The sequence below is a fragment of the Pyrus communis genome, chromosome 3 (genome assembly GCF_963583255.1).
Source record: "Pyrus communis chromosome 3, drPyrComm1.1, whole genome shotgun sequence".
NCBI lineage: Eukaryota > Viridiplantae > Streptophyta > Magnoliopsida > Rosales > Rosaceae > Pyrus > Pyrus communis.
In genome coordinates, this window is record NC_084805.1 from 12,683,065 (window position 1) to 12,709,279 (window position 26,215).

The 26,215-nt window shown below is 35.1% G+C and overlaps 1 protein-coding gene across 1 annotated transcript; it reads left to right on the forward strand.

Annotated features, from left to right (window-relative positions):
• The first annotated feature begins 7,365 nt into the window (after positions 1–7,365).
• On the forward strand, positions 7,366–13,759 carry LOC137728188 (endo-1,4-beta-xylanase 5-like). Its single transcript, XM_068467051.1, has 8 exons — positions 7,366–7,404; positions 7,494–7,713; positions 7,814–7,996; positions 8,088–8,185; positions 8,266–9,054; positions 9,226–9,520; positions 9,633–9,657; positions 13,279–13,759. The coding sequence occupies exons 1-8, from the start codon at positions 7,366–7,368 to the stop codon at positions 13,757–13,759; spliced, it is 2,130 nt and encodes a 709-aa protein (XP_068323152.1).
• Positions 13,760–26,215: the final 12,456 nt, after the last annotated feature.

The following is a 26,215-nucleotide window of genomic DNA, read 5'->3' on the forward strand; positions in this document are numbered from 1 at the left end:
GTACTTAATCATCATCAGTTGAACTCTAAGACTTGCTACACTTTCGATGTAGCACAAAGCCAACAAGTTGGTAAACCATCGGACGGTACTATCCATGTGTTAATGCTCAAACCCATAACGTTAGCAAACTTAAATAAATGATTTTAGGTGGGCTAATTAAATGGACTCAAAGATGTATGTGGTTCAACTCTCAGAATTGACTTCCATTATGTTGTTCTCAATATATTGATTTCAAAACTATATAGTGCTCGGCTAATATATTTACTTTATTCTCTTTGATTCATCCGACCCCATAATAGAGGATTTTACCCCTTTATATGGGTCTCACCCCCTTAGGGCCTCTCAAACCAACATTTAATGTGCCAACTACTTGTACTAGACTACTCACAGCTTTTCAACTACTCAGCTTGGCCTTTGTCAACGAAGTGACATTCTTGCAGTCGCCTGGCACCGTCTTTTAAGGGCCAAGTTGCCCGAGCGTCTTGCTCGGACCTCAATTACTTTGCCTTACCTTGCCGAGCATTGCCGTTGTCTTTATGTCTCATTCTAGGCCTTTGTTATTGCATGCATGTTGTTGAGTAGTCCAAGTAGCATTCGAGTACTTTTGTTCTCAAAGACTTATGCCATAAAACTGCCAACACACCCACGTTCTCTTCTCGGTCGATTGGTCTATCATGTGTCTCAGTCGACTTGAGCAATCAAGTTGACTTGCTCTAAACCCCTTGGGCTTCTTGGCTTTTCTTTGGGCTTATGTCTTTGAATGAGTCTAAATGGGCCCAACGTTAACAAGTCCCCTAACTCTTTGGTCAAGGGCCTTATCTTGATCATGGAGTTGCAATGGTCGATCAATGCTTCATGTTGCACTTGACCATCCATTTCTTGTTTCTTTGTGATGTTTTTGAATTAAACTGGGTGTATTTTACCCTATTTTATGTTAATGTGCAACTAATTGTATTTAAAATCCATTTAAGGGAAAAAGGGCAAGTTGGTGCTTGCAGTGGAGAATTAAAGATTAATGGTGATAATGGAGAATTGAAGATTAATGTTGAATTAAAGGTCCAAATAGTGTTTAGAGTTAATTCAAGACAAATATGGACCTTTAGACGATCAATAGTCGAATGTTAAAGAGTACTTTGGATATCTAGCCTGATTTGGAGGTGCAAATAAAGGGAAAAAAATGTTCAAAAACTTGGCTTAATGGTTAGGATCTCCTTGCAATCTGATGCAGCTTATTTTGCATATAAATACTAGGGTTTCACATCATTTTGATCAAGCCCCCTCTTGAGGACGACCACAATTCTCCATCTCCTATCTCTTTGACTTTTGAATCAGAAACAAAACCCTATATCCCTTTATCATCCACTGCCACCAAAGAAACCATGCAGTTGTGTTGTGCTCGAAGGAATTCCACATCATAATTGCTTCAAGGGGTTTCTTCTATTAATTTCACTCTTGATGTACTTCATATTAAGTTTAACATATATTGCGATTATGTTGTGTAATTAGGTTCATAGCTAAGGTTTTTGGATGTAACCTTGCAAAACTATTCTTTGTCATATTAAGTTTAAGCATTCAAGTTTCCAATCAGTTTTCTTGTTTCATTCACTGTTATGAGACCATGATTTTTTAGGGCCAGAGTAAGGCTGATCCGAATACTGCTACCTCAGAAGTTTGGTCATGGGTTCACCAGCTTTGGGCGGAGCTGTATCAGATGAAGCAGGATGCCACCATCATTCTACTTCGGGGTGCTAGGCGGAGCCCAAGCGACTTCGCCAAATGACCATGCTTGTTCCACAAGACATGATATTTGATCTGGATATGGACTCAATCAAATCCTTTAAGTCTTAGAGTCTCTACAATCTAGGAATCCATACTCCTAAGAGGATGCAATATCTACTTACTAAATATCCTCTCGGATTCTCCCAATTTAAAACAAGGATTCTATCCTAAAAAGGTCTATCTCTCATGGTAACACCATCTAGGGTTCATCTATTGTAACACAATTTATAAACTTGAATTCTCTTACCCACTGCTTGAGTCTCAAATCATTCACTAATATGACTGTCGAAGAGCCTTTGGTTGGCACACACACCCCCCTGGGCCAAGGGTTTGCTTACGGCAATTTACTGTTTTGCATGTTGTTCTAGCCTACACGAATTTGTGCTCAACCACTGGTTTCGGAGGTGCGCATATTTGGTTCCAATGACTCTGCTTAATTGATATGTTTTTCTTGATGTTTGATAACCATTAAGATTACTTATTTGGTATTTAATCATCGTTATAGTACACAATGTTGGACATGTGAATGAAGAAGAAACTGCTATATAAAAATCCCGTCATGTGATTTCTTTACTTCTTTGAAGTTTTCTTATTCTTTATGGATTCTTAATTGGTAATCTAAGTTGAACATCACAATTAGGTTGCAGATTAAGACAACTAGATCAAAACCACACATCAAATGGATGATCATAAATAAGTAAAATGGACCTTAGTTGCAGATTGAAGAGTTGAATATGTTTTGACTTAATATACATGGATTTGGCTCGTAAGGGTGAAATTGAGATCCTTAGTCTCATTCTCATCGTTTTTTAATCAATCTATCTTTCATATTTACATGTTCCTGCATTTTAAATTACTTTTTATGTCAAATAAAATACCAAATTCAATTTGTTAGTTCCATTGTTCAGTTAGGGTTCACATAAAACCAATAATCTGTAGAGTTCTAATTAGTCCCTATGGTTCAACACCCTTACTTGTGTCATTATACTATCCTTATTTTTGCATTTGAAAGGAATACAACATGGCACATAAATGGTTCCTGAAATTGACCCACACCATCAAGATGGTGCCTAAAATTGAAAATTGATCAATGTGGTCCTTCCATCACAATTTTGTCAAAAATTTTGCTATGGGTTAATGTGACCCTCTTATTCCCATCCCCTTCCTTCCCATCCTCTCACACACTCATTTTTGTCTTATTGTCTCTATATAAAAATCAATATAAGATGTTGACGTGGCTTAATCGTAACCGTTCAAGTAGGAGAGGAGGGAAGGGGAGAAAGATTAAGAGGGGAGAGAATCCTCCTCCTTGATGTGATACATAAATGGGTCTCTCAAGTCTAATTAAATAAAAAATAAATTAGAAATAGTTTAATAATTAATTAAAATTTTTCAATCCAGAAACCCAGTCCAGGAATCACCTATGATCCCAACCCACACTCCTCTACCTCCATCTATAGTAGCCATTGCTGTCTCTTCTCTGAAAAATAAATAAATATATATTCTCAAGACACCTATCTCTACACTCTTCACAAAATTGGATCAGGATCGAGACCACCTTTGGTGATGCCTTGGATTGGCGAGTACTTATGTGACATCACTGTTAACATATGATTGATCGACACCCTCACAACCTTAATGTGGGAAAGCTTGTTGGGCACTCCCCTGATGATCTTGGTTATGCGGGGAACGGCGAGCTCTGCTTTGAGATTTTCACTATGCAAAAAGGTATTTTGACAACTCTTTTAATTAATTGTTAAATTATTAAACCCACATCAATACAGAACAATTATCTTTTTTTTTTCTTTTTTTTAACAGAATTGTGACAAAAGACCACATTTATTTGCGATATCTATTTTCAGGGACTACGTTAGTTGATTTTTAAATTCAGGAATTATCTTAATGATGTGGGTCAATTTCAAAAATCATTTGTGATAAAAACCTTAAAATGTTGTGAGACCCATTTAAGTCTACACAGGGCTTGTGCGTGCACGACAAAACCAACATTCTTCACGCGACCGGCGTTAGATGATCCCTTGGCTCTGGTGAATTCGTTGAGCGTTGAACAATTCAAACCCTAGTTTTACCGTAAAAAAAATCTCAGCTGATTGTAAATTCAGTCAAATTTTTTTGTTGTTGGAGCAAATTCAGTCAGTTAAAAAAATACAAAGAAAGTTGCGGCCGAAAACTTAAAAAATAAAATTAAAACAGAGGTATTTTAGAATACCTCATTTTTGTTTCTGAGCTCTCAATCTCTCTTCTTCTCTCTCTCTGCCAGTCTCGAACCCAGGACCAGGTGGGCTGTTGTGGAGCTTGCACAAATCCAATCCAATCCAATTCAACCCAACGGGCTACCGAGACTGGCGTTGTTGTTTCCGTAATTAATTTTATTTGTAATCTCCTTAGTTATTAATCTGTTTGTTTAGATTTTAGCTGGTTAAAAACGCATTAATAAGTGATTGTTCATAAAATCTTTGCACTTGCTGTTTTTATTTTCTACTAATATATGTTCGCTTTTATGTGCAGCTTGGATCGTAGGAGACCAAGTTCGAGTTTACTAATCTGTCAATTGTTTCAAATGTTCTTTATTGCGAGATGTGATGAATTCTATGATAATGAGGCTTCAATTCGTGAAGGCAGTCAGAGTTTAGAGTTACGAGTTATTCTAATATTCTATCTTTGGTGGATGCCTATGGACATGTTGAAGTACATAGACAAAGAAGTTATAACACTTGGAGCGTTATTCCTTAAAACAGAATGTTGTACACTCTTACTTTTAAGGTTAGAGTTTTCTTTTCATGGTAATTAAACCAATTTCGTCAAAAAATCAGGGGATTGGCTCCTTTGTTGATATTTTTCTCATATCAATATAAAATTCAAAGGAGAGATCATTGTTATTTACACTCACAGAAAATCATTATGCATTTTTTCATGTAAAAAATGAAAAGCTTTAAAAATGTCATATGAACTTAAACACATTTTTTTTTTATTTGTCATATGAACTAAAATTTTAAACGATCTGTCATGCCAACTTTTTTGAAATCAATAATTTTAAACGACAATTAATGATTCTGAAAAGTTGGTATGACAAATCGCTTAAAATTTTAGTTTATACGACAAATTGAAAAAAGTGTACAAGTTCATATGACATTTTAAAAACTTTCCAATAATGCTTTAATTATTTAAATAAAACCTAAGAAATAATAAAAATAAAATAGAAAAACAAATATTTAAATAAAAGAAATCAAAATAATGACACAAATAAATCTCTCTGTGAAAATATTTTGCTTCAATTCTCTGATCTCTGGAAAATCAAACTCCAGTTACACGCTCCGATCTCGGGATACCTCTAGGATGGACATGTGACATAAGAAAGTACCTATCTAACTGTCATGCCTCGTTTTCGAGACATGTCTAAAAATAGATGAATGGTCCAATAGTGTAGTAACTCCACTTTTATCACATGACTGCATCTAACCTTTGTGTTAGACTGCCTACTTACTCTAAGACAAGATCAAGCCATTCGTAGTTTTCCTTTCTATTAAGCTCTGAAATTTCTCAATGCATACACTGGTAAGAACATAGAGAATTAGTATCACTCAATGGACCTCAACAAGCATGGCTCACTAGATTCCATATTACGTAAGGCAACTATTTAACAACCATGATTGTCATTCATCTTTCACATACATTGCACTGTTTTCCAACAACAATTCCACAATCACAACAATAATCGAATCAATGAGTCAAAGATGCACAATATTAACATTTAACTAAGTTAATCAACTATTAAGATCATATATCACTTCACTAAGTTTAGTAAAGCTAACCTCAAGGTTTGGGTTGTTCCGAGAACCTAGCGTAAGTATTTTTGGAACTACAAAAGGATGTTAATGGTGCAAAAAAAAATAATAAAATATTGAATCACAATTTATAAAAAGAGGACTGTAGACCAAAAAATTATTTTCGAATTTCTGGACTGTAGATCACTAAATTTATTCAACAGACTGGGCCTGATCAGGGTCAGCAGTAGAAGCAAGAAAATACAGTAGTTCAGCCCATATTTTGGTTGGATGGTTGCGGGCCAATCATAAGAAAAGCCCAGATTCTGGGTGTTGGCTGAAGTGAAAGGTAAGCCCATTTTTTGGGCTTGGACCACGAGGCGCAACAGGCCCAACGGATTTGGCTGCAGGAGTAGGACGCAAATGTCGTCGTTAAGGGACAGTTGCAAGACGCGGCTTGGCGATGGATTAGGGTTTTTTTTTTTTTTTTTTAAGAAAAACTAATAAAAAAATGTTTAAAAATTTTGAATTTTAACGATAAGAAATAAAAAGTAAAGTGAATAGTACACGATTGACTTTTTAGTGTAAAAATGTGGTTTTTCGTTCAAATGAACAGTATCAGGAGTTTTTCGTTAAAGTTCTTTTTTTTACCTAAAAAAATCGAATTTTGTTTTTTTTCTCTCTTTGTATTCACACAATTCATTATGCCAATATGAAATAACTTGATAACATAAAATATTGCAAATCAAAATCAATACAATAAAATATTGCGTAAACATGAACAATATTTATAATTGAGCAATATATGGAACATAGCAAATATATAAAGTAAAAATAAATTCATTGCTCATGCATGGTGATACTTTAATTCAAAGAAAATAAATGAACAAAATCCTAAAGGGACATGATTTGAGACATTAAGACCGATAATAAACATCAGAATTCTTTCCCAAATTAAGACAGCGTAGAAGAGGAAAGAAAACTTTATACTTACCAAAACGATATGGAATAATTATTTTGTTATTTTTTATGGTAATAATTATTTTTGTTATTATAATACAGTATACGATACGTAATATAAGATGTGGCCATGTACCTAGCAGCATTCATCTTCTCTATAAATACAATCACAACGCATTGTTTGCTTCACCTCAGGCCACTGCTTCTCACTCTATAACGTTCTCTCTCGATCTCTCTTCTAGCCTTTCTGATCTGCTCGTCAGTTTTTGAACTAGCAATCGACCTACAATGAACATTCGGGGCAACAACATTCTGCTTGTGCTGTTATACGCTTTTGCTTTTGCAGGTTTGCTTTGTATTCGTATCATAGTTTTATGAAAAATAATGAGTTTGAGTCATTATAAAGCTTCAGAATGAAGAGTAAACACTTACTGGCCCGGTCTTTCACTACGGTTAGTTTTGGTGTTAATGTTGAATTGGTTTGGTGGGGCATATTGGCTGAGCCCTCTAGGGAGAATAGCTTCTCTATCACCAATTTTATACAATCGGTTACACTTAAGAGACAGTCGAGGCCAAAGACAATTATAAGTCACCCTAAGTAAGGGAACAATACTGTCATTGATGCTGTTGAGCCGTAACTTGTGCCTCAAGGCAATACAGAGCGACCAAAAGAGTACTGCTATTGTTTGTGTTTAAACAATATCCAAATTACCTAGCTATGTATTTAAACAATATCAAATTTATTTATTGACAATATTACCTATGTACTTTAATTTTAATTCATCGCAACGTAATACGATTAACAATTAAACAATTGCTTTGTGCTTTACAGGGTTTGACGTAAATGGCTTATCCTATGATTACACGGCCAGTATTGAGGCAAGTTTCCCAACAACTGTTTTGTTAGGTTTACGTAGAGATATCAATTAAATCTAACAAATTTGTTCCCTTTTTTGTTCCCCTTGTTTACAGTGTTTGGCAAAGCCTCACAAACCACAATATCGCGGAGGAATCATTGTAAACCCGGAACTAAATCTTGGCGTGAAAGGATGGTCTACTTTCGGCAATGCAAAAATACAACACCGAGAATCAGAAGGCAACAAATTCATTGTGGCTCATAGTAGAAACCAGCCACATGACAGTATTTCGCAGAAGACGTACTTGCAAAGAAGCAAGCTCTACACGTTCTCTGGTACTTAACCAATTATTCTTTTTTACTGATTCATGGTATAATTATCAACTAATTACTTAATCGATAATTGTAACAATGTTTCCTGTTTGTGTTGGTGCAGCTTGGATACAAGTGAGTACCAGCAGTGCTCCGGTATCAGCAATTTTCAAGACAAGTAGCGGATTTGTACATGTTGGTGCAATTGTAGCTGAATCCGGTTGCTGGTCCATGCTCAAGGGTGGCTTAACCGTCAATGCCTCAGGTCCCGCTGAGCTCTACTTCGAGGTATTTGTTTCTGCTATTTGTATGATATTTACTGATATTTTTTTCTGTTACAAGTAATTAGTATGTTCAATCTTTTATAACTAACAACCATCAAACCTCTTAAATCAGAGCAAAAAACACATCTGTTGAGATCTTTGTTGATAGCATCTCCTTACAACCATTCACTGAGAAGCAGTGGAATTCTCATCAACAACAAAGCATTGAGAAGGTGAGTTTGATCAGGCCATATAATTACTAGTGAAACTAGGCTAATTAAACGCAAATTAACTAACTATACACTCTTCACAGGTTCGTAAGACGAATGTTAGAATTCAAGCGGTCACCGAGCAAGGAAATCCACTAGAAAATGCAACAATCATCATCCAACAAAAGGCTCCAGGCTTCCCTTTCGGCGTTGCAATCAACAAGAACATCCTCACCAACACAGCCTACCAAAACTGGTTCACTTCAAAGCCTTTCAAGGTCACAACGTTTGAAGACGAAATGAAATGGTACACCACGGAGCCTTCTCCGGGCCAAGAGGACTACTCCGCTGCTGATGCCTTGGTTCAGTTTGCAAAGCAACACCAGATTGCAGTCCGCGGCCACAATGTGTTCTGGGAGGATCCTCATTACCAGGCCGGTTGGCTTAACTCGCTCTCTGGCCAACAATTCTCCGATGCCGCTAACAAGAGGCTCAATTCTATTATGGGGAGATACAAGGGACAAGTCATTGCTTGGGATGTTAGTAACGAAAATTTGCATTTTAACTTCTTTGAGAGTAAGATGGGTGCAACTGCGTCTGCTGAATTTTACAATTGGGCTAGTAAAGCTGATGATACAGCCACACTATTCTTGAATGATTACAATACCATTGAGGAGAGTGGAGATAAAGATTCGATTCCGGCTAAGTACCTTCAGAAGCTGAGAGACATACAAGGGTTTCCAGGCAACAGTAATGCAAAGATGGCGATTGGTCTCGAGTCACATTTCCAGACTCCTAACATTCCTTACATAAGATCATCTATTGATACTCTTGCTGGTGCAAATGTGCCAATTTGGATTACAGAATTGGACGTCGTTAGTGGTCCCAATCAGGTAAAATACTGCGCCTCTCCACCTATTGCCAATAATTTGATTTTGCGTTCGATATCAGAGCGAGAAATTTATTTACGTCACGTGTGAAGGAACCTAGGTATTGACTTTATAAACATAAAAATCACAATTCTGCGGTGTAGTTAACTTTTCCTTTTTTGGTTATATGTGCAGGCATCATACTTGGAGCAGATTCTAAGGGAGCTGCATTCTCACCCTAAGATTCAAGGCATTGTGATTTGGGCTGCATGGAAACCTTCAGGATGCTACAGAATGTGTTTGACGGATAACAATTTCAAGAACTTGCCCACCGGCGAAGTTGTTGACAAGCTCACAAGTGAGTTCGGTTTGACTTCGGGCTTAGCTTCTGGCACGACGAACGCTAATGGTTTCTTCGAGGCCTCGCTTTTCCACGGCGATTACGAAGTGAAAATTACTCACCCCTTGGTCGACTCCCCCTTCGTTCGGGGTTTGAATGTGGCACCAACTACTGAGTCCCAACAACAATTGCACGTCCAACTTAATGCCTGAAGAATTGTTACGTTTTCTCTTGTTTTTTAAAGCACTTTTGGGTCTGAAAGGTGCAAAAGAAAAACAAAAACAGAGGTATTTTAGAATACCTCATTTTGTTGCAATTATTTTCTTATTTTCTTCTTCTGGTGCCAGTCGAACTGTTGACCCGGTGGACCTTATGTGAACACAAAGCCACTAGGCTACAGAGAGACTGGCTGTGTTTGTGTTTCATTTTTATCTTTGTGTTTTCCAAATTGCTTTAATGGGACGAAAATTGACCATATATTTATGGGTATGACTTTAACGTCTTAGTTGTTGGATTTGATTTTCATAACTATTAGATCTTTTATTTTATCTCAGTCATTCATTTTTCTTACCACTTAGTGCTACATAATTGATATTTAAAAACAAGAGAACATGGATGATAAAAATTCATAATATTTTAAAGATTATTATGGAGTGTATATATATATATATAAGTAGCACAATATCGTCATTAGTACTATGATTTAGTGACCTCCCAAGATTTCTTTAGAACGCCAATTGAAGAGTTCTATAGACAAGTTTTACCTTTTATCTAATGGACGGACGTTGAATCCGGTTTTTCTAGAACAGGCTTTGCAAATAATACGTATTTTTTTTTCTCTAATTTTTGGAAATTTCTTCAAACATGAGATTGAAATAATTGACTAAGATTGAAATAAAAAATCTAAATAGTTATGAAAATTAAATTTAACTACTAAATATAGCATTGGAGCCAGACCCCTAATACAAACACGAGAGGGTTACAAACTTACAATAAGTCACTTATATTTTGTATAAAAAAAAAACTATATTTAATCATGAATAGAGAAGACAAAATCAATTGCTTTTCCCTTAACAAGATAAATATATATATATATATATATATATATATATATATATATATATATATATATATATATATCATGAATAGGGAGCACAAAATCAAACGTTTTCCCACAACAAGATATAAAAGACGAAGTAAATTATATTTAAAGAGGAATATAGAGCACAAGATCAAATGTTTTTCCCTGAATAAGATACAAAAAAAAAAAAAAAAGTAAATTATATTAATCCTGAACAGAGAGCACAACATCAAATGTTTTTCCCTTAACAAGATACCAAAAAATGGAAAATTAGATTTTAATTCTTAAATTTATATTAATGCCTTCTTTTTTTTAAAGGATACATTAATGCCTTGAACAAGATTCAAGTTTAGTCCCTTAGTTCTACTTAAATGTCAGCATTTTTATTTTTATTTTTGGTAATTTCATAATTTTTTCTTTTTCTAAGTCTACACTAATTTATTATAATATATTTTGGTACAAATATTTAGGTAGACTAACTCATCATATATATATATATATATATATATATATATATGGGGATAGGATCAAGAGACAAATATTTTGACAAATACTTTTACACTCTTTTTAAGCCGTTAGATTATATGACATCCAAGGATCCTTATTTATTCATTAAATGACATGGATGCTTATGTGGATTTTAATTAATATTAAAAATAAAATAAAAAACTGAATAAACATAAAATTTATAAGGAAATTTATAAATATAAAATTTAAAGTGAAGAAACCCTATAATCGTGAACTCCATTAATTTGTAGCCTCCATCTTCCTCTTTGTCGATGAGGTATGCAACTCCATGCTTTGGATTGATACGGAATTCTAATGCCCTCTACAATGAATCAAGCTATTACTTATTAGTCTCTTAAATCTTCATTAGGTAAGCAAAATAAAACCCTATATTACTGTTCATATATGCAGGATGATTAAATTTAGTTCTTCAAAATCTTGTTAGTTTTTCCTTGGGCGAGCAACAAGTGTTCCAGAAACATCCCCCCACCAGTCAGGATTCTTCATGTACTAGTTCAATGTCTTCTTCAATCCATCCTCCTGGCGTCTGCTAGGACCATCCCAAGGCATTTAGCTTTACGTAATCTATGAAGTATCTCTTATCATGCACAAACTTAATATGGGCTGGGTTCAAAGAGAAGTGTTGGTAAATTTTCCTAGCCACATCAATCAATCTCCTCTCTTTGTTCGTCCCGATGTTGTAGACACAGCCTACCTTACCCCTATGGAGAATGATCAACTTTTTATTAGAATTTTGTATCAATCAATTGAACGACACTAAGTTTGACAGCGTGAATGATAGGAATTCGAGGTGTTGGGGTTGGACGCAATTCGAATGGTCGTGCATCTGCATTTTCATCCAAGACGGCCATTTTCGCTTCTTTCTATGTTTACAGGATTATTCCCTCAATTTTTATTCTTTTCTTAGTTTTAACTTTTATTAATTTCTTAATTATAAATTTATACCTCATTTAATGTTTAAAATCCTCTACATAACTCTTAATCAAGACCGTTGAATGTTACAAGATCTAAAGGTTGTAAAGAAGTGTAAAAATATTTGTCAAAATCTTTGTCCTTTGATTCTATCCTATATATATATCGTTTCCATTTAGGAATTTGGAATCCGGCTCAAAGCAACTATAGTACTATTAAAAAAGAGATTTTATCAATTGTATTATGCATTAGCAAATTCCAAGAAGATTTATTAAATCAAAAAATTTTAGTCCGTGTTGATTGCAAATCTGCAAAACATGTTTTACAAAAAGATGTTCAAAACATTGCATCAAAACAAATTTTTGCACGCTGGCAAGCCATATTAAGTATTTTTTATTTTGAAATTGAATACATTAAAGGCAGCCAGAATTGCATACCAGATTTTCTAACCAGAGAATTTTTGCAGGGGAAGAATGGGTACTAATCCTACTCAGCAGCGAAGGCTCCCAGCCACCCTTACCCAAACCCCAGCACCAGTAAAACAAGAGTCTATTCCCGACTCTTCATCGGCCCTCGCCATTACAAACAGATTTACTCCCTTAGGATCAACAGTAGGAAATATCCGACCAAATTACCAAACGGCCTTAGCCACCCCTTATGATCCCTACTCTTCAGTTCGTTCTCCAGCACCTTCGCAACCTAGAACACCTAGCTATGCTAAAACATCTTCATATGTCCAAAATCCTAATTCAGAAAAGCTTTTTAGCATCCCTCTTCACATTGACAAAAACCAACCCCCAGAGCGCATTGCCAAATTACTCCTTCCACCAAAATTTCATTTCTTACCAACTGAATCCTATAAAAGCCTAAAATATTACCAGGCTATCCTTTCAGAAACAGAAAGCATTGCTATTAAGCCAATTTACAGTACCACTCACCAAAACAAAATATTGTATCATTCACTCCATATTGGAAAATTCCTTACCGAACTCGAATGGGGAATTCCCCTTTATCACACAAAACCCCTTCATACTCAGCATGTTCTCATCCCAAACAATCATTACAATTACTATGATTATATCCAAGCATGGACCAACATTTTTCTCCACCAGACAGAAGACTTTAGTCATTCATGGTTCATAACCTTTGATAAGAATTTCAGATTGCGGTTTCTAGCATGGTTTCCAGATTGGTGGGCTACCCATGGCCCAAGCTCTTCTATCATTCCAGATGACCTTCGTCATGTACTCACAAACAACTTCCAGCCCAGTTTTGACAGAAGTCGTTTCGACAACAGAGTTACTATTTATTCACTGCTCATGGCCAAGTACAAGATCCCATGGATTCTCAAATGGAACTTTGAAGTGGACACTGGTGGTATTTACAGAACCCGATGGGTAAAATGGTGGGATAAATTCAACCACCAAAAAATTATTGATCTTGTAAAAGTGGAATTTCCCCAGGCTTCTTCTCAGGCACTGCCAATCAAAGTTTCAACTTCGTCCTCACAAGCTTTGCCAGTTCATCAGCAATTTCCTGAGTTGCTAAAAACCCAGGAGCCGATTCAATCCCTATCAAACATTAGTCCGTCATCTTCCCTCAAAGGAAAACGTTCTAAGTCCTCTAGCTCAAAGAAAAAGGAGAATTCTGATAAGTCCTCCCAGCTTCTGGACTTGGCTCAACAGTTCATGGCTGAAGCAGCAAGGCTACAGAAAAAGAAAGGTTCCGACTCGGACTCTGACGCTTCTGATGCAGAGTCTCAGCCTCCCGCCAATTGGGCTGATCAAGTGGACCAAACAATAAGTCACAGGAGAGGCATGAGCGGAGCGCATGAGCGGGGGAAGAGTCTAGACATACGAGGAAGGTGAATCTTTTAAGTCTTGCATATAATATACTTGTTTTGTGCATTTCATGAGTAGATTATTTAGATCTAGTTCAATGGCCAGCACTAGCTCTAGATCCAACTTAGGAACTATACCTGACATTGTCAATGAAGAACAAAAACTAGATTTTCAAACAGACGAAAGTATTGATTTTTCCGACTGGAACATTCCAAAAGTTTCAACCCAAAATATTTACAAGAAAAAATGGTCTTTGACCTCTTTTAAATCCGAACATCACGTCAAAACAGTTGAGAAGGCTTATGCTCTTAGCAAAGAACATGAGACTTGTCAATTATTTTCTCCAGAACAAATCAAAGCGCATCGCAAAAACGGTCATAACTATCTTCACATTGGTTTAGTTCAAATCGCTGTTAAACCTTTAACACGAAAAGGTCTTAATACATCTATTCTTTTATGTCTTCGTGACGCCCGATTTACTGATTTTAACGATAGTATTCTTGGAATGATTGAATCAAGTCTTTATAACGGACCTATCCATTTTGATTGTTTTCCAGATCTCACAATAAGTCTTTCAGACCCACATGTTTTAAAAGCTCTTACTCTTAATATCAAAACCTCCGGGTACCAAGTCCTGGAAGGAACACAACCTTTGGCACTTATTTTTAGAATTTATTACAAAGTCACTGGCACAAACATGAATTTTCAAGCTTTGAACAAAAGTCCTCGCGACCACACTCTTTTAATCTAAACAACCCAAGAAAGCGCAAACATAAGAGTACCAAGAACCATTAGGTGGTCAGACATCAGTCTCCCCTCAGATTGGTGTTTAATTAATGAAAGTAAGCCGGTTTCCGTTCAAAACAGCCTCGTTAATCTTGACAACATTGAACAATATTTTGACAGCACAGTTAAAATCAATTTTGATCGTCCAGCAAGAAAATCTTGTGAATCAGTTTTGTCACACAAATCTTTTACTCCTAGCAGACAGTCTTTTTCTGGATCCACGTCAACCGATAGACTGGGTCGAGATCAAGATTTGATCAAATCTTTAGTAAACAAAAAGTTAAAAGAGCAGGAAGCTGCACAACAAGATTTAGTCAATGATTTACTCAAATTAAAGTCTGTCGACACTTCTTCACAAGTTGCACATCCTGTTTATCATCCTCCAAACCAAGAAGAACCCACTTCTCCAACTCCTTCTGATTTTGAAACAACATCGGTGAATCACCAATTACTTGTTTTAAACAAACCACATAAAATAAGATGGAGGAAGCTTAAAGCTGACATCGCTTCTGAGGAAAACATCCCCAGAAGAAATATTTTTAGAAAAAAGTATTGTGATGAAGAAAAGCTAGCCATATATGCCGAATGGAAAGCTTTTGTGGAACAATACCAATTTGAAATATCTTTCTTTGATTTTATTGAAAAACATTATGAAACAAAAAACAAAGTTACGGTTGTTACCAAAGAAAATTGGGTTAAGGAAGACAAAACTTTGGTTTCCTCTAGTCATCCTCCCAAAGAAACTATTTTAATTTCCACTGGTAATACCAACATTCCTGCAACCCCTTTCAAAATTCCAAAAGAAGATTCTGGTTTTAAACCTGCCATTGAACAGAATAATTTTACAAACCAAAGTCTTCATACTATTGGAAAACAGTTAGACAAAATTGAAACCAAAATCGACAAATTGTCTCAACCAATTTCTTCTCCAAAAGAAAAACCTTTAGTAAATTTTACTGATACTTCTTCAAGTTCCATTGCTTTAAAATCCATGACTACTTTACAAAAAATTGATCATATGCTCACTGAGCTCAAAAAGGAGAAAGTTGTTAGTGTTTTGCAAAACAATGATGTTTCTGTCGAAGAAGAAAACACATATGATCCAGATTCTTCTCAGGACACGGAAACTAGTTCTGCTATTCAAAATATTGAAAATGCTTTTCACAACATTGATCTTCAACCAACTCTTGATTTAAAACGTATTCGTACTCATCCGGTCAACCCTACTTTTCTCACAAAAAACTGGTATCCCAGGCCAACTCCTCCTGACCTTCAATTTGAAGAACGAAATATTCAAAATCAATTTTCAGTTTCAGCCGACAAACTTTATGAGTGGAACATAGATGGCTTATCCGAACAAGAACTTTTGAACAAACTTCAACACATGTCCATGGTTGCTAATAGCTACATTTCAAATCACAATTTTACACAAACACAAATCGTTGATCTTCTCGTCACTGGTTTCACTGGAATGCTTCATTCTTGGTGGGAGAAGCACTTAACTTCTCAGTCCAGAGATGAAATACGCTTTGCGGTCAAAAAAGATGAGGAAGGATTTCCCATTTTTGACGAAACGATAGGACAGGGAATACCCGACGGAGTAAATACTTTACTTTATACGATTATAGAACACTTTATAGGAACACCCAGCAACGTTACTACGCGTATTCACGACCAACTAAGTAATTTAAGGTGTCTAACCTTAAGTGATTTCAGATGGTATAAAGATGTTTTCATATCCAGAGTTATGCTTCGGGAAGATAGTAATCAACCTTTTTGGAAAGAAAAATTTATCAATGGTTTACCAAATTTTTTTGCTCACAAAATTCGAAATGTTTTAGTAAATGAAGAAGGTGTCATACCTTATCATACCCTTACTTATGGTAACATAGTTAATGTTATTCAAAAGGAAGGATTGAAAATGTGTATCGACATGAAGATTTCAAAACAAGTTCATAAAGATAAATCTATTGCTAAATACGAACTTGGAACATTTTGTGAACAATATGGTTTACCTCCAATCGCTCATTCGAGTAAAAAGAAAAAAGCACAACAAACCAGCAAGTTTTCTAAACATCAATCCAGATTTTATAAAAACAAAAGATCTTCCAACAAACCTTTTCAGACAAATAAATTTTATGAAAAACCATCTTCAAACAAAAAACCTTTTCGAAAGTCTAAAAAGGATTTTCAAAATAAAAAGGGAAAGTGTTACAAGTGTGGTAAATTTGGTCATTATGCAAATGAATGCAAGGTTAAAAAGGTTATTAACCAACTAAAAATCTCTGAAGAAGAGAAGGTTCAACTTATCCAGGCTTTAGAAATTAGAAATACCGACTCTAGTCAATCTGATAAAAATCCCGATTTTTCCGTCTCCGACTCTAGCAGTTCTAGCAACGTCTCCTCACCAAACATTAAGTTTGGGTGCACGGACACTTGTTGTAACAAAATTTCAGTGCTTAATAAGCAAGAAGAACAAGAAGAGTTTTTAATGGAATTAATTAGTAAAGTCGATGATCCTGATTTAAAATCTTTTTATTTGAAAAAACTCAAAAATTTGATTTCTTCTCATGAACCTGGCACTAGTCAAATTTCTTCTCAAAAGATTTCTCTCAGTACCACTTTGGAACGTTTTAATAAACACAAAAAGGAGATCACCCTCAAAGATCTGCAAAAAGAAGTTAATCAAATCAAATCGGAAATTAAGTTTTTAAAATCCGAAAATACCGAAATTCGTTCACAACTCAGTAGAGTACGTACGTAAGAGCTCGTCCAAGAACAAAATGGTTCTTCCTCAAATTCCGATTCCGACGCTCACTCAGCTAAATCTTCTTCTTCAAAAGAACTTGTTTTAAGTCTTTTAGATAAAATAAGAATTCGAAAATGGTATTCTAAAGTTACGATAGTAATCGAAGATTTTCATTTAGAAACCATCGCTTTAATTGATTCAGGTGCAGATTTAAATTGCATTCAAGAAGGATTAATACCTACTAAATATTTTCACAAGTCTACGGAAACACTTAGCGCTGCAAATCAATCCCCGATGAAATTAAAATATGAAATTCCCAAAGCCCATGTTTGTCAACAAAATATTTGTTTTAAAACTCCATTTGTTTTAATCAAAAATATTTCTGATCCAGTTATTTTGGGACTCCCTTTCATTGCATTAATTTATCCTTTCAAAGTTCATCATAACTGCATTTCTACCAAGGTTTTTGGCCAAAAAATTACTTTTGAATTTTGCATGGAAACAGATCTTAAAAAGTTAAAACAACTTCAACAAAATAATGTTTCAAAAACCCTCAACCAGATTACTGCAAAATCCCAACAAATTGCATTTCTACAAGAAGAAATTATTCACAAAAGAATTGAAGAACAGTTGACGAACAAATCTTTGTTAAATGCTATTCGTCAGTTTTCCGATAAGCTTACTAAAGAAATTTGTTCCGATCTTCCAAATGCTTTTTGGCACAAAAAACAGCATATTGTTAAACTACCTTATATTAAAGATTTTATTGAATAAAAAATCCCCACGAAAGCACGACCGATTCAAATGAACCAAGAAGTTTTAGAGTTTTGTAAAACAGAAATTAATCAACTTTTGGAAAAAGGAATTATCCGTAAAAGCAAGTCTCCATGGTCTTGCCCTGCTTTTTATGTCCAGAAAAATGCAGAATTAGAATGCGGCGTTCCACGATTAGTTATTAACTACAAACCCTTGAATGATGTTTTAGAATGGATCCGATATCCAATTCCTAACAAAAGAGATTTGATAAAAAGACTTTCTCAAGCAACTGTTTTTTCCAAATTTGATATGAAATCAGGCTTTTGGCAAATCCAAATTCATGAATCTGATAAGTATAAAATTGCTTTTGTAACTCCTTTCGGACACTATGAGTGGAATGTAATGCCATTCGGCTTGAAAAACGCACCAAGTGAATTTCAAAATATCATGAATGAGATTTTTAATCAATACAGCCATTTTTCGATTGTTTATATTGATGATGTATTAATTTTCTCAAAATCAATAGATGAGCATTGGAAGCATTTGCATGCATTTGTTAGGATCATTAGGTCTAATGGGTTAGTCGTCTCGGCATCTAAGATTAAGTTATTTCAAACTAAAGTTAGATTTTTAGGTTACCATATTTACAGGTCTACCATCCAACCAATTGATCGAGTCATCCAGTTTGCTGATAAATTTCCAGATCAAATTATTGATAAAACCCAGCTTCAAAGATTCCTTGGATCTCTCAATTATGTTTCAGAATTTTATCCTCATCTTCGTCAACAATGTAAACCTTTGTTTGATCGTCTCAAGGAGAATCCTCCATCATGGTCTCAAAACCATACTTCCATTGTTAAACAGATAAAAAATCATGTCAAGACTTTACCTTGCCTTGGCATTCCAACTCCCGACTCTCTCAAAATAGTTGAAACCGACACATCCGATATCGGTTATGGAGGTATCCTCAAACAGAAAACTTTTTCCGAATTTCCTGAACAAATTGTTCGTTTCCATTCAGGAATTTGGAATCCGGCTCAAAGTAACTATAGTACTATTAAAAAAGAGATTTTATCAATTGTATTATGCATTAGCAAATTCCAAGATGATTTATTAAATCAAAAATTTTTAGTACGTGTTGATTGCAAATTTGCCAAACATGTTTTACAAAAAGATGTTCAAAATATTGCATCAAAACAGATTTTTGCACGCTGGCAAGCCATATTAAGTATTTTTGATTTTGAAATTGAATACATTAAAGGCAGCCAGAATTGCATACCAGATTTTCTGACCAGAGAATTTTTGCAGGGGAAGAATGGGTACTAATCCTACTCAGCAACGAAGGCTCCCAGCCACCCTTACCCAAACCCCAGCACCACTAAAACAAGAGTCTATTCCCGACTCTTCATCGGCCCTCGCCATTACAAACAGATTTACTCCCTTAGGATCAACAGTAGGAAATATCCGACCAAATTACCAAACGGCCTTAGCCACCCCTTATGATCTTTACTCATCAGTTCGTTCTCCAGCTCCCTCACAACCAAAAACACCTAGCTATGCTAAAACATCACCATATGTCCAGAACCCTCATTCTGAAAAGCTTTTTAGCATTCCTCTTCATATTGACAAAAACCAACCCCCATAGCGCATTGCCAAATTACTCCTTCCACCAAATTTTCATTTCTTACCAACTGAATCATATAAAAGCCTAAAATATTACCAGGCTATCCTTTCAGAAACAGAAAGCATTGCTATTAAGCCAATTTACAGTACCACTCATCAAAACAAAATATTGTACCATTCTCTCCATATTGGAAAATTCCTTTCTGAACTCGAATGGGGAATTCCCCTTTATCACACAAAACCCCTCCATACTCAGCATGTTCTCATCCCGAATAACCACTACAATTATTATGATTACATCCAAGCATGGACCAACATTTTTCTTCATCAGACAGAAGATTTCAGCCATTCATGGTTCATAACTTTTGATAAGAATTTCAAACTTCGGTTTCTCGCCTGGTTTCCAGATTGGTGGGCTTCTCATGGCCCAAGTTCTTCCATCATTCCAGAAGACCTCCGTCATGTTCTCATCAACAATTTCCAGCCCAGATTTGATAGAAGTCGATTCGACAACAGAGTTACTATTTTCTCACTCCTCATGGCCAAGTACAAAATCCCTTGGATTCTCAAATGGAACTTTGAAGTTGATACTGGTGGAATTTACAGAACCCGATGGGTAAAATGGTGGGACAAATTCAACCACCAAAAAATTATTGATTTTGTAAAAATGGAATTTCCTCAAGTTTCTCCTCAGGCACAGCCAATCAAGATTTCAGCTTCTTCATCACAGGCTTTGCCAGAAAATCAGCAATTTCCTGAATTACCAAAAGCTCAGGAACCAGTTCAGTCCTTATCAGACATCAGTCCATCTTCCTCTCTCAAAGGAATTTCCAAGTCAGCCAAGTCCTCCAGCTTAAAGAAAGAAAAAACTACCCAACTGCTGGATATGGCTCAGCTGCTAATGGCGGAAGCAGCATTGCTGCAAAAGAAAAAAGGTTCAGACTCAGATTCAGATAATTCTGTTGCCTCGTCTCAGCTTCCCGCCAAATGGGCTGATCAAGCAGATTTTCAAGATTTCCAGGACCCATTTGATATCTGAGACACAATATTTGCCCATGTGATTGTGTCAGCCCAACAACATCATCAGCAGTAGCTGCTTTCATCTCTTCCGCAAAAGACAAAGCATTATTCTTCAATAGTGAAAAACAAAAAGGTCACTATTCACAATAGTGAAAACAAAAAGGTCACTATTCACAATAGTGAAAAACAAAAAATGTCACTATTCATTTAACTTTTGTAAAAGAATCAAAGCATCTTCACTATTCATTCACCCAGCTTTAGCAGACAGCGGGATTCCCGGATCAATTGGCCAAGTCTCATTCAGTCTCCTCGCTCTATATAACGAGGATTCATCTTCAGAAGAAGAACATAAGTTTTTAACTTCAAAAGTTCAGTTCAATATAATTTCTCTGAGATTATTCAAACACTTGTAATACATATATATTATTCAGGATGCCTGCGAGCTCCATCTCTTTGTTTACTTGTTTCATCTGCCATTAGGCAATACCTGTTTGTTATCTGCATTGCAGTAAGTTTTCAATAAAACTTATTTTCCAAATATATTTGCATCATTACATTTAATTCATTATTTTGATATGCTACTCTATTTTTATATGTTTTATTTCTGCACTTTAAATTCTATGGACGGCTATGCCGCCTGCTGCTATTTTATGTTTTACTTCCGCACTCTATATTCTATGGCCGGCTTTGCCGCCTGTTGTTAGTTCCGCCCCATTTGGTGTGTGTATATATATATATATATATATATATATATATTTCGATACTAACATGTAGGTACACAAATTCATTATAATATAGTTCGGTACAAACATTTTGGAACAATATTTAAGTGCAGTAATTCATTATAATATATTCTGGTACAAACACTTAGGTGCAGATATTTCGGTACAAATAAGTCAATTTAACATATTTCGGTATAATCATTTCTATACATTATGTATTTACATTTTTTCCTTATGTGTCACTAATTTCTTTTAATGTTTTTCATTTAGGATTATTTATAATTGGAAGAACTAAAAGAGCATACTAATAAAATCAAAATTTTAATGAGTTTTTATACTTAATAGCCAAAACTTAACCCATCATTTCAAAAATGTCAATTTTTATAAAGAATTTCATATATAGCAAAAATGCCACTTGAATAGTCTCAAATGCCCTTTAAACATAAGTTTAATTACATAATCTTGTGGGTTGATGATCAAACTTGGTGATCCGTAAACTGGTGGATAGAGATTTATAAATGAATTTATCAAATATAGCAAAAAATTAACCCTTAAATTCAAATATGTTAATTTTTACTCTCAAATATATTTGAAATCTCACTTAAATAGATACAAATACCCCTCAATTTATATGAATAGCTAGTTGTTAACTAAAAGACTTCCTGTGCTATAATCAAGTGTTGTTGACCCATGAAATTGAGGACTATGGTGGTGATTGATTCTGCTGGCAAATACGTCATTGAAAAATTGGTCAGATCATGCTTAGCTTGCACTAACAATATTCATAAACATGGACTTGTTAACAACAAATTGTCATCATCACTATATGTGTTAAACTTCAAACTAAATTCTATGTCCTTGTAACAAGTTTATGAGAAGAAGATAGACCCACAATGTCTAGATATTAAGTTGTCACCATCTACACTCACTGTCGTTTAGGGCTGCACAATTCTTCACTGTTTCATACTAGCAGGCGATGCTTTCACTCTCTTATGCACATGTCTCCACCATTTCTTACGTCTAGGGTTGTGCCATCATATTCTCTAATTTCTCATCTAATAGGGCTTTTGTTTTTTAGTTTTTTTGGTTTTTAACTTTCAGGGGTATTCGTGTCTATTTAAATGATATTTTGGATATATTTGAAAGTTTTTATAAAAATTGACATATTAAGGACTAATTTTTTGCTATTTATGATAAATTCGATTTATAAACTGGTGAACCACCGTGAATAGTTTGTAATAACATAAATCTAATTGTTTTGGGGAGAATGAAATTGGAATAGTAGGATCTATCATCCTAAAAAGTATGATGAAAACAGGGAATGAAAAACCAGACGAATGAAACCAGAACTTCATCAAATTTACCAATCAATAGAAACTTGATCTCTTTCGATTTAACTACCCAGTTTTTGTTGGTCTGCAAAGTTATGCAGTTAATTAAATTCCTCCAACAATATCAATGGTAATGGTGAGACTCGTAAACAATTCCATATACCTTGACTAGAAAAATAATCCAAGGTTAATGAAAATTAAGACAAGATGCCTTATAAAAGAATAAAACAAATCTTTCTTCTTGGAACAAATAGATTGTCATGATTGTTTAGTTATGCCTTCACCACAAAATGTCGCAAGTTCTCAATTGCAACAAATAGGTTTTCCTGTTTGTTGGCTTCTGTTCTTGGTCTAAGGTTGACGAAAATGAAGAAAACATCCCATCTAAAAGGTAAATTGACATTAAGGTTTTGATTTTTAAAATTGAGGGTACTTCCCTCTATTCGTGTACGCTTTCTGCAAATATATATGAAATGATGGGATAAATTTTAGCTATTAATGATAAAAACTCTCCATTGAGTGTCAAAACTTCCATTATTAAGGTTCAATCCATTTAGTATTAAGGTCTAGTAGTATTCCTATCAGTGGCGAAGCTAGGAATTGCCGAGGAGAGGGGCAAACTTAAAATGTTCAAAGTTAAAAAAAAAAAGGGGCAACAACCAAATTACAATTGTTGTTGGCAAGGTTTCATGTTATGAAAACGTGCATAATAGATTATTGTCAATAAAAGCAAATACATGTATCTCAATGTAAACAATCATGCTATCATTTAACCATTGATCCCAACCGTAATAAAACATCGATTGTTGCTAGCTTTTCTTGGAAATGATGTGGTCTTTAGGTTGACAATAATCATTTGAAGAGTGTCTACGAATTGCTTCGCGATAATTAGGTGGATAAGCAAGCATTTGACGTCTATGTTTAAGGTTTGCAGGAAGATTAGCCAATAATTCATCCAACTCAATAGCCTCACTTTGTTGTGAACTACTCGGAATATTTGAAGGAGGATTTTAAGCACTTTTTTTCTTTTCTTTTATAGTATTGTTGCATTACTTAACTGTATCATGGAAAAAAAAAAAAACTCTTAGACTCTTAGACTATAGTGATATGACTAATAACTAATCAATCCAACAATTCAATTAATCAATACTAATAATCATACAAATTATTTAATAAACAAAAATTCAATTCAATTAATCAGTATGAATAATCGCATACATTATTCAATAATTCAATTAATCAATCAATAAAAAGAATTCATTTTTTACCCTAAACATAATTTCATTGCCATCAATAATCATAGAATTCATATCAATAATCAATATCCATATTAATATATTATCATATTATTCTATACTAATTACAGAAAAAATTGTATTGAATAATTAATTAGGGTTTGAAATAATATATAAATTTAGAATATAAAAAATTTACATAAAATTGGGAAAGATGGCGTAACGGTGATTGAAATGGTAGCTAGGAATTGGGGGATTTGTTGCGTTTGGTAAAGTGTGAGTGAGAGATGGGAAATTGAACGGGGTGATGGCTAATGGGGACCAGTGGTCCACACAATATTTTATTATTGTGTTTTAATGAAGCTGTAAAACTGTGTTATTTTAGTTAATAATTTTTTTATTTTTTTTATTTTTTATAAAAGCAAATCCTGCAGCGCGCAGAGTCGTTGCACATCAACAAATGCCAAAAAGCTGATAAAGTATAAAACTTGATGTATAAGATTGTTAGTTAAGACAGTTAGCCTTGTGGTTATAGGAGTGTCGATATCTCAACCTTGTATTACTTAGATATTTAAGAAATATAAACAAGATTCTTCTTCTGTCTCTAAGTTTTCTCTAAGTCTGCTGCATTGTTCTTCCTTGCTGTGTAAGATTCATCTTGATTAACATGGTATCAATCGCCATTGTTGCTTGCGCATAAGCTTCAATCTTGCTTCTTTGCTTCTGTTCAATTTGAAGGCATCTTCGCATTCATAAATTTGTCTTTGGTATCTCCATTTCTCTTCGTCTTCTTGCAATTCTGATTTCTAGGGTTTCTTGGTTGGTCGTGTTCCTTCTTCGATCATCCTTTATGCTCCCTCGATTCTTGCATATCAGCTGTTTGCTATAATTCCTCACTGAGAATTTTTCTAAGTAATCTCCATGGTGACTGCAACGCAACTTCAACTTGTGCAATCTCCAATCACTGCCTTAATCTCCACCATTTCGACCTCGGTGAATGTAAAATCGGATGACTCCAATTACTTTAATTGGCACTTTCAGCTACAACTTTTGTTGGAAAGCAATGGAATTATGGGGTTTGCTGATGGCTCGCACCCCTGTCCTGCTCAACATTTAGTTCCATCTGGTGAATTTGGTATACATTCTTTTTTTTTTTTGGGGAAACCTCGACGGTACAAGGGAAAATCTGGTATACACTCTGACCATAATACTTCTATTAAATCTGATGCATTTGTGGTTTGGAAAATGCATGATAGAGCTATAATGCAATTGGTCACTGCCACTTTGTCTCCTGTTGCTGTATCCTGTGCTATTGGTAGTAAGAGTTCTCATGATAGTTGGACTTGTTTGAAAGAACAGTTCTCGACTGTGTGTAAGGCTAGTATTTTTCAAATGAAGTATAATCTTCAGACCACTAAGAAAGGTTCTGACTTTATGTCTCAGTATCTTCATAGAATCAAAGAGGCTGAAGATTACTTAGCAACTATGGGGTTTTCTAGATGAAGATATTGTTATACTTGCTCTCAATGGTTTACTCCCTGAATACAACACCTTTTGATCTCAGTTGCTTGCTGAAGAGATCATAGTTGAAAACTCTACAACTGCACCATTTATTACTGCCATGGTTGCAAATAATGTCTTTCATCCTGGAAAGGGTCAATCTTCTAATCATGCACCTGGTCAGTCTCAATTCTTTTCTAATGGTTATAAGCAATTTAATGGGAACAAAAATAAAGGCAAGGGCAGGTTTAATCAAAGGGTTCGGTTCTATCCACTCAAACAGTCTACTCAAACACACGTGCTTCCTACACCAAATCTAGGAATACTTGGTCAATCACCAGTCCAGTATTTTGGTACTCCAAGTGCACCATAGCTGCCTTCTTGCCAAATTTGCAATGCTGAATGACACACAACACCGTTGTGTCAATCTAAACCTCCTGATAGAGTTCCTTGTCAAATTTATGGCAAACATAATCACAATACATGGTACTATTTTTCCAATGATAAGGGTCCAAATTTTGTTGGCTCGACAGTTCTATCCTTCTCAATTGCATTCCTCCAACTTTGGTGCTCCAAGTTATAACGCTACATTTCAGTCATCACCAATGTAGTCTCAACATTTTCCTTCTCAGCAACAATCTTTACAGGCTATGCATACTGTGATGACTTAGTCCTCTTCAGCACCATCTACTTCTCATTCTAATCCTCAAGTGTGGCTCACTAACTTTGGGGCTACCAATCACATAACTGCTGATCTTAGC

Bases quoted from the DNA above. Each gene is read 5' to 3' on its own strand.
- LOC137728188 (XM_068467051.1), top strand. From the start codon at position 7,366: ATGGCTTATCCTATGATTACACGGCCAGTATTGAGGCAA. The intron at 7,405-7,493 runs GTTTCCCAACAA...CCTTGTTTACAG, and splicing joins CACGGCCAGTATTGAGGCAA to TGTTTGGCAAAGCCTCACAA. The intron at 7,714-7,813 runs GTACTTAACCAA...GTGTTGGTGCAG, and splicing joins CAAGCTCTACACGTTCTCTG to CTTGGATACAAGTGAGTACC.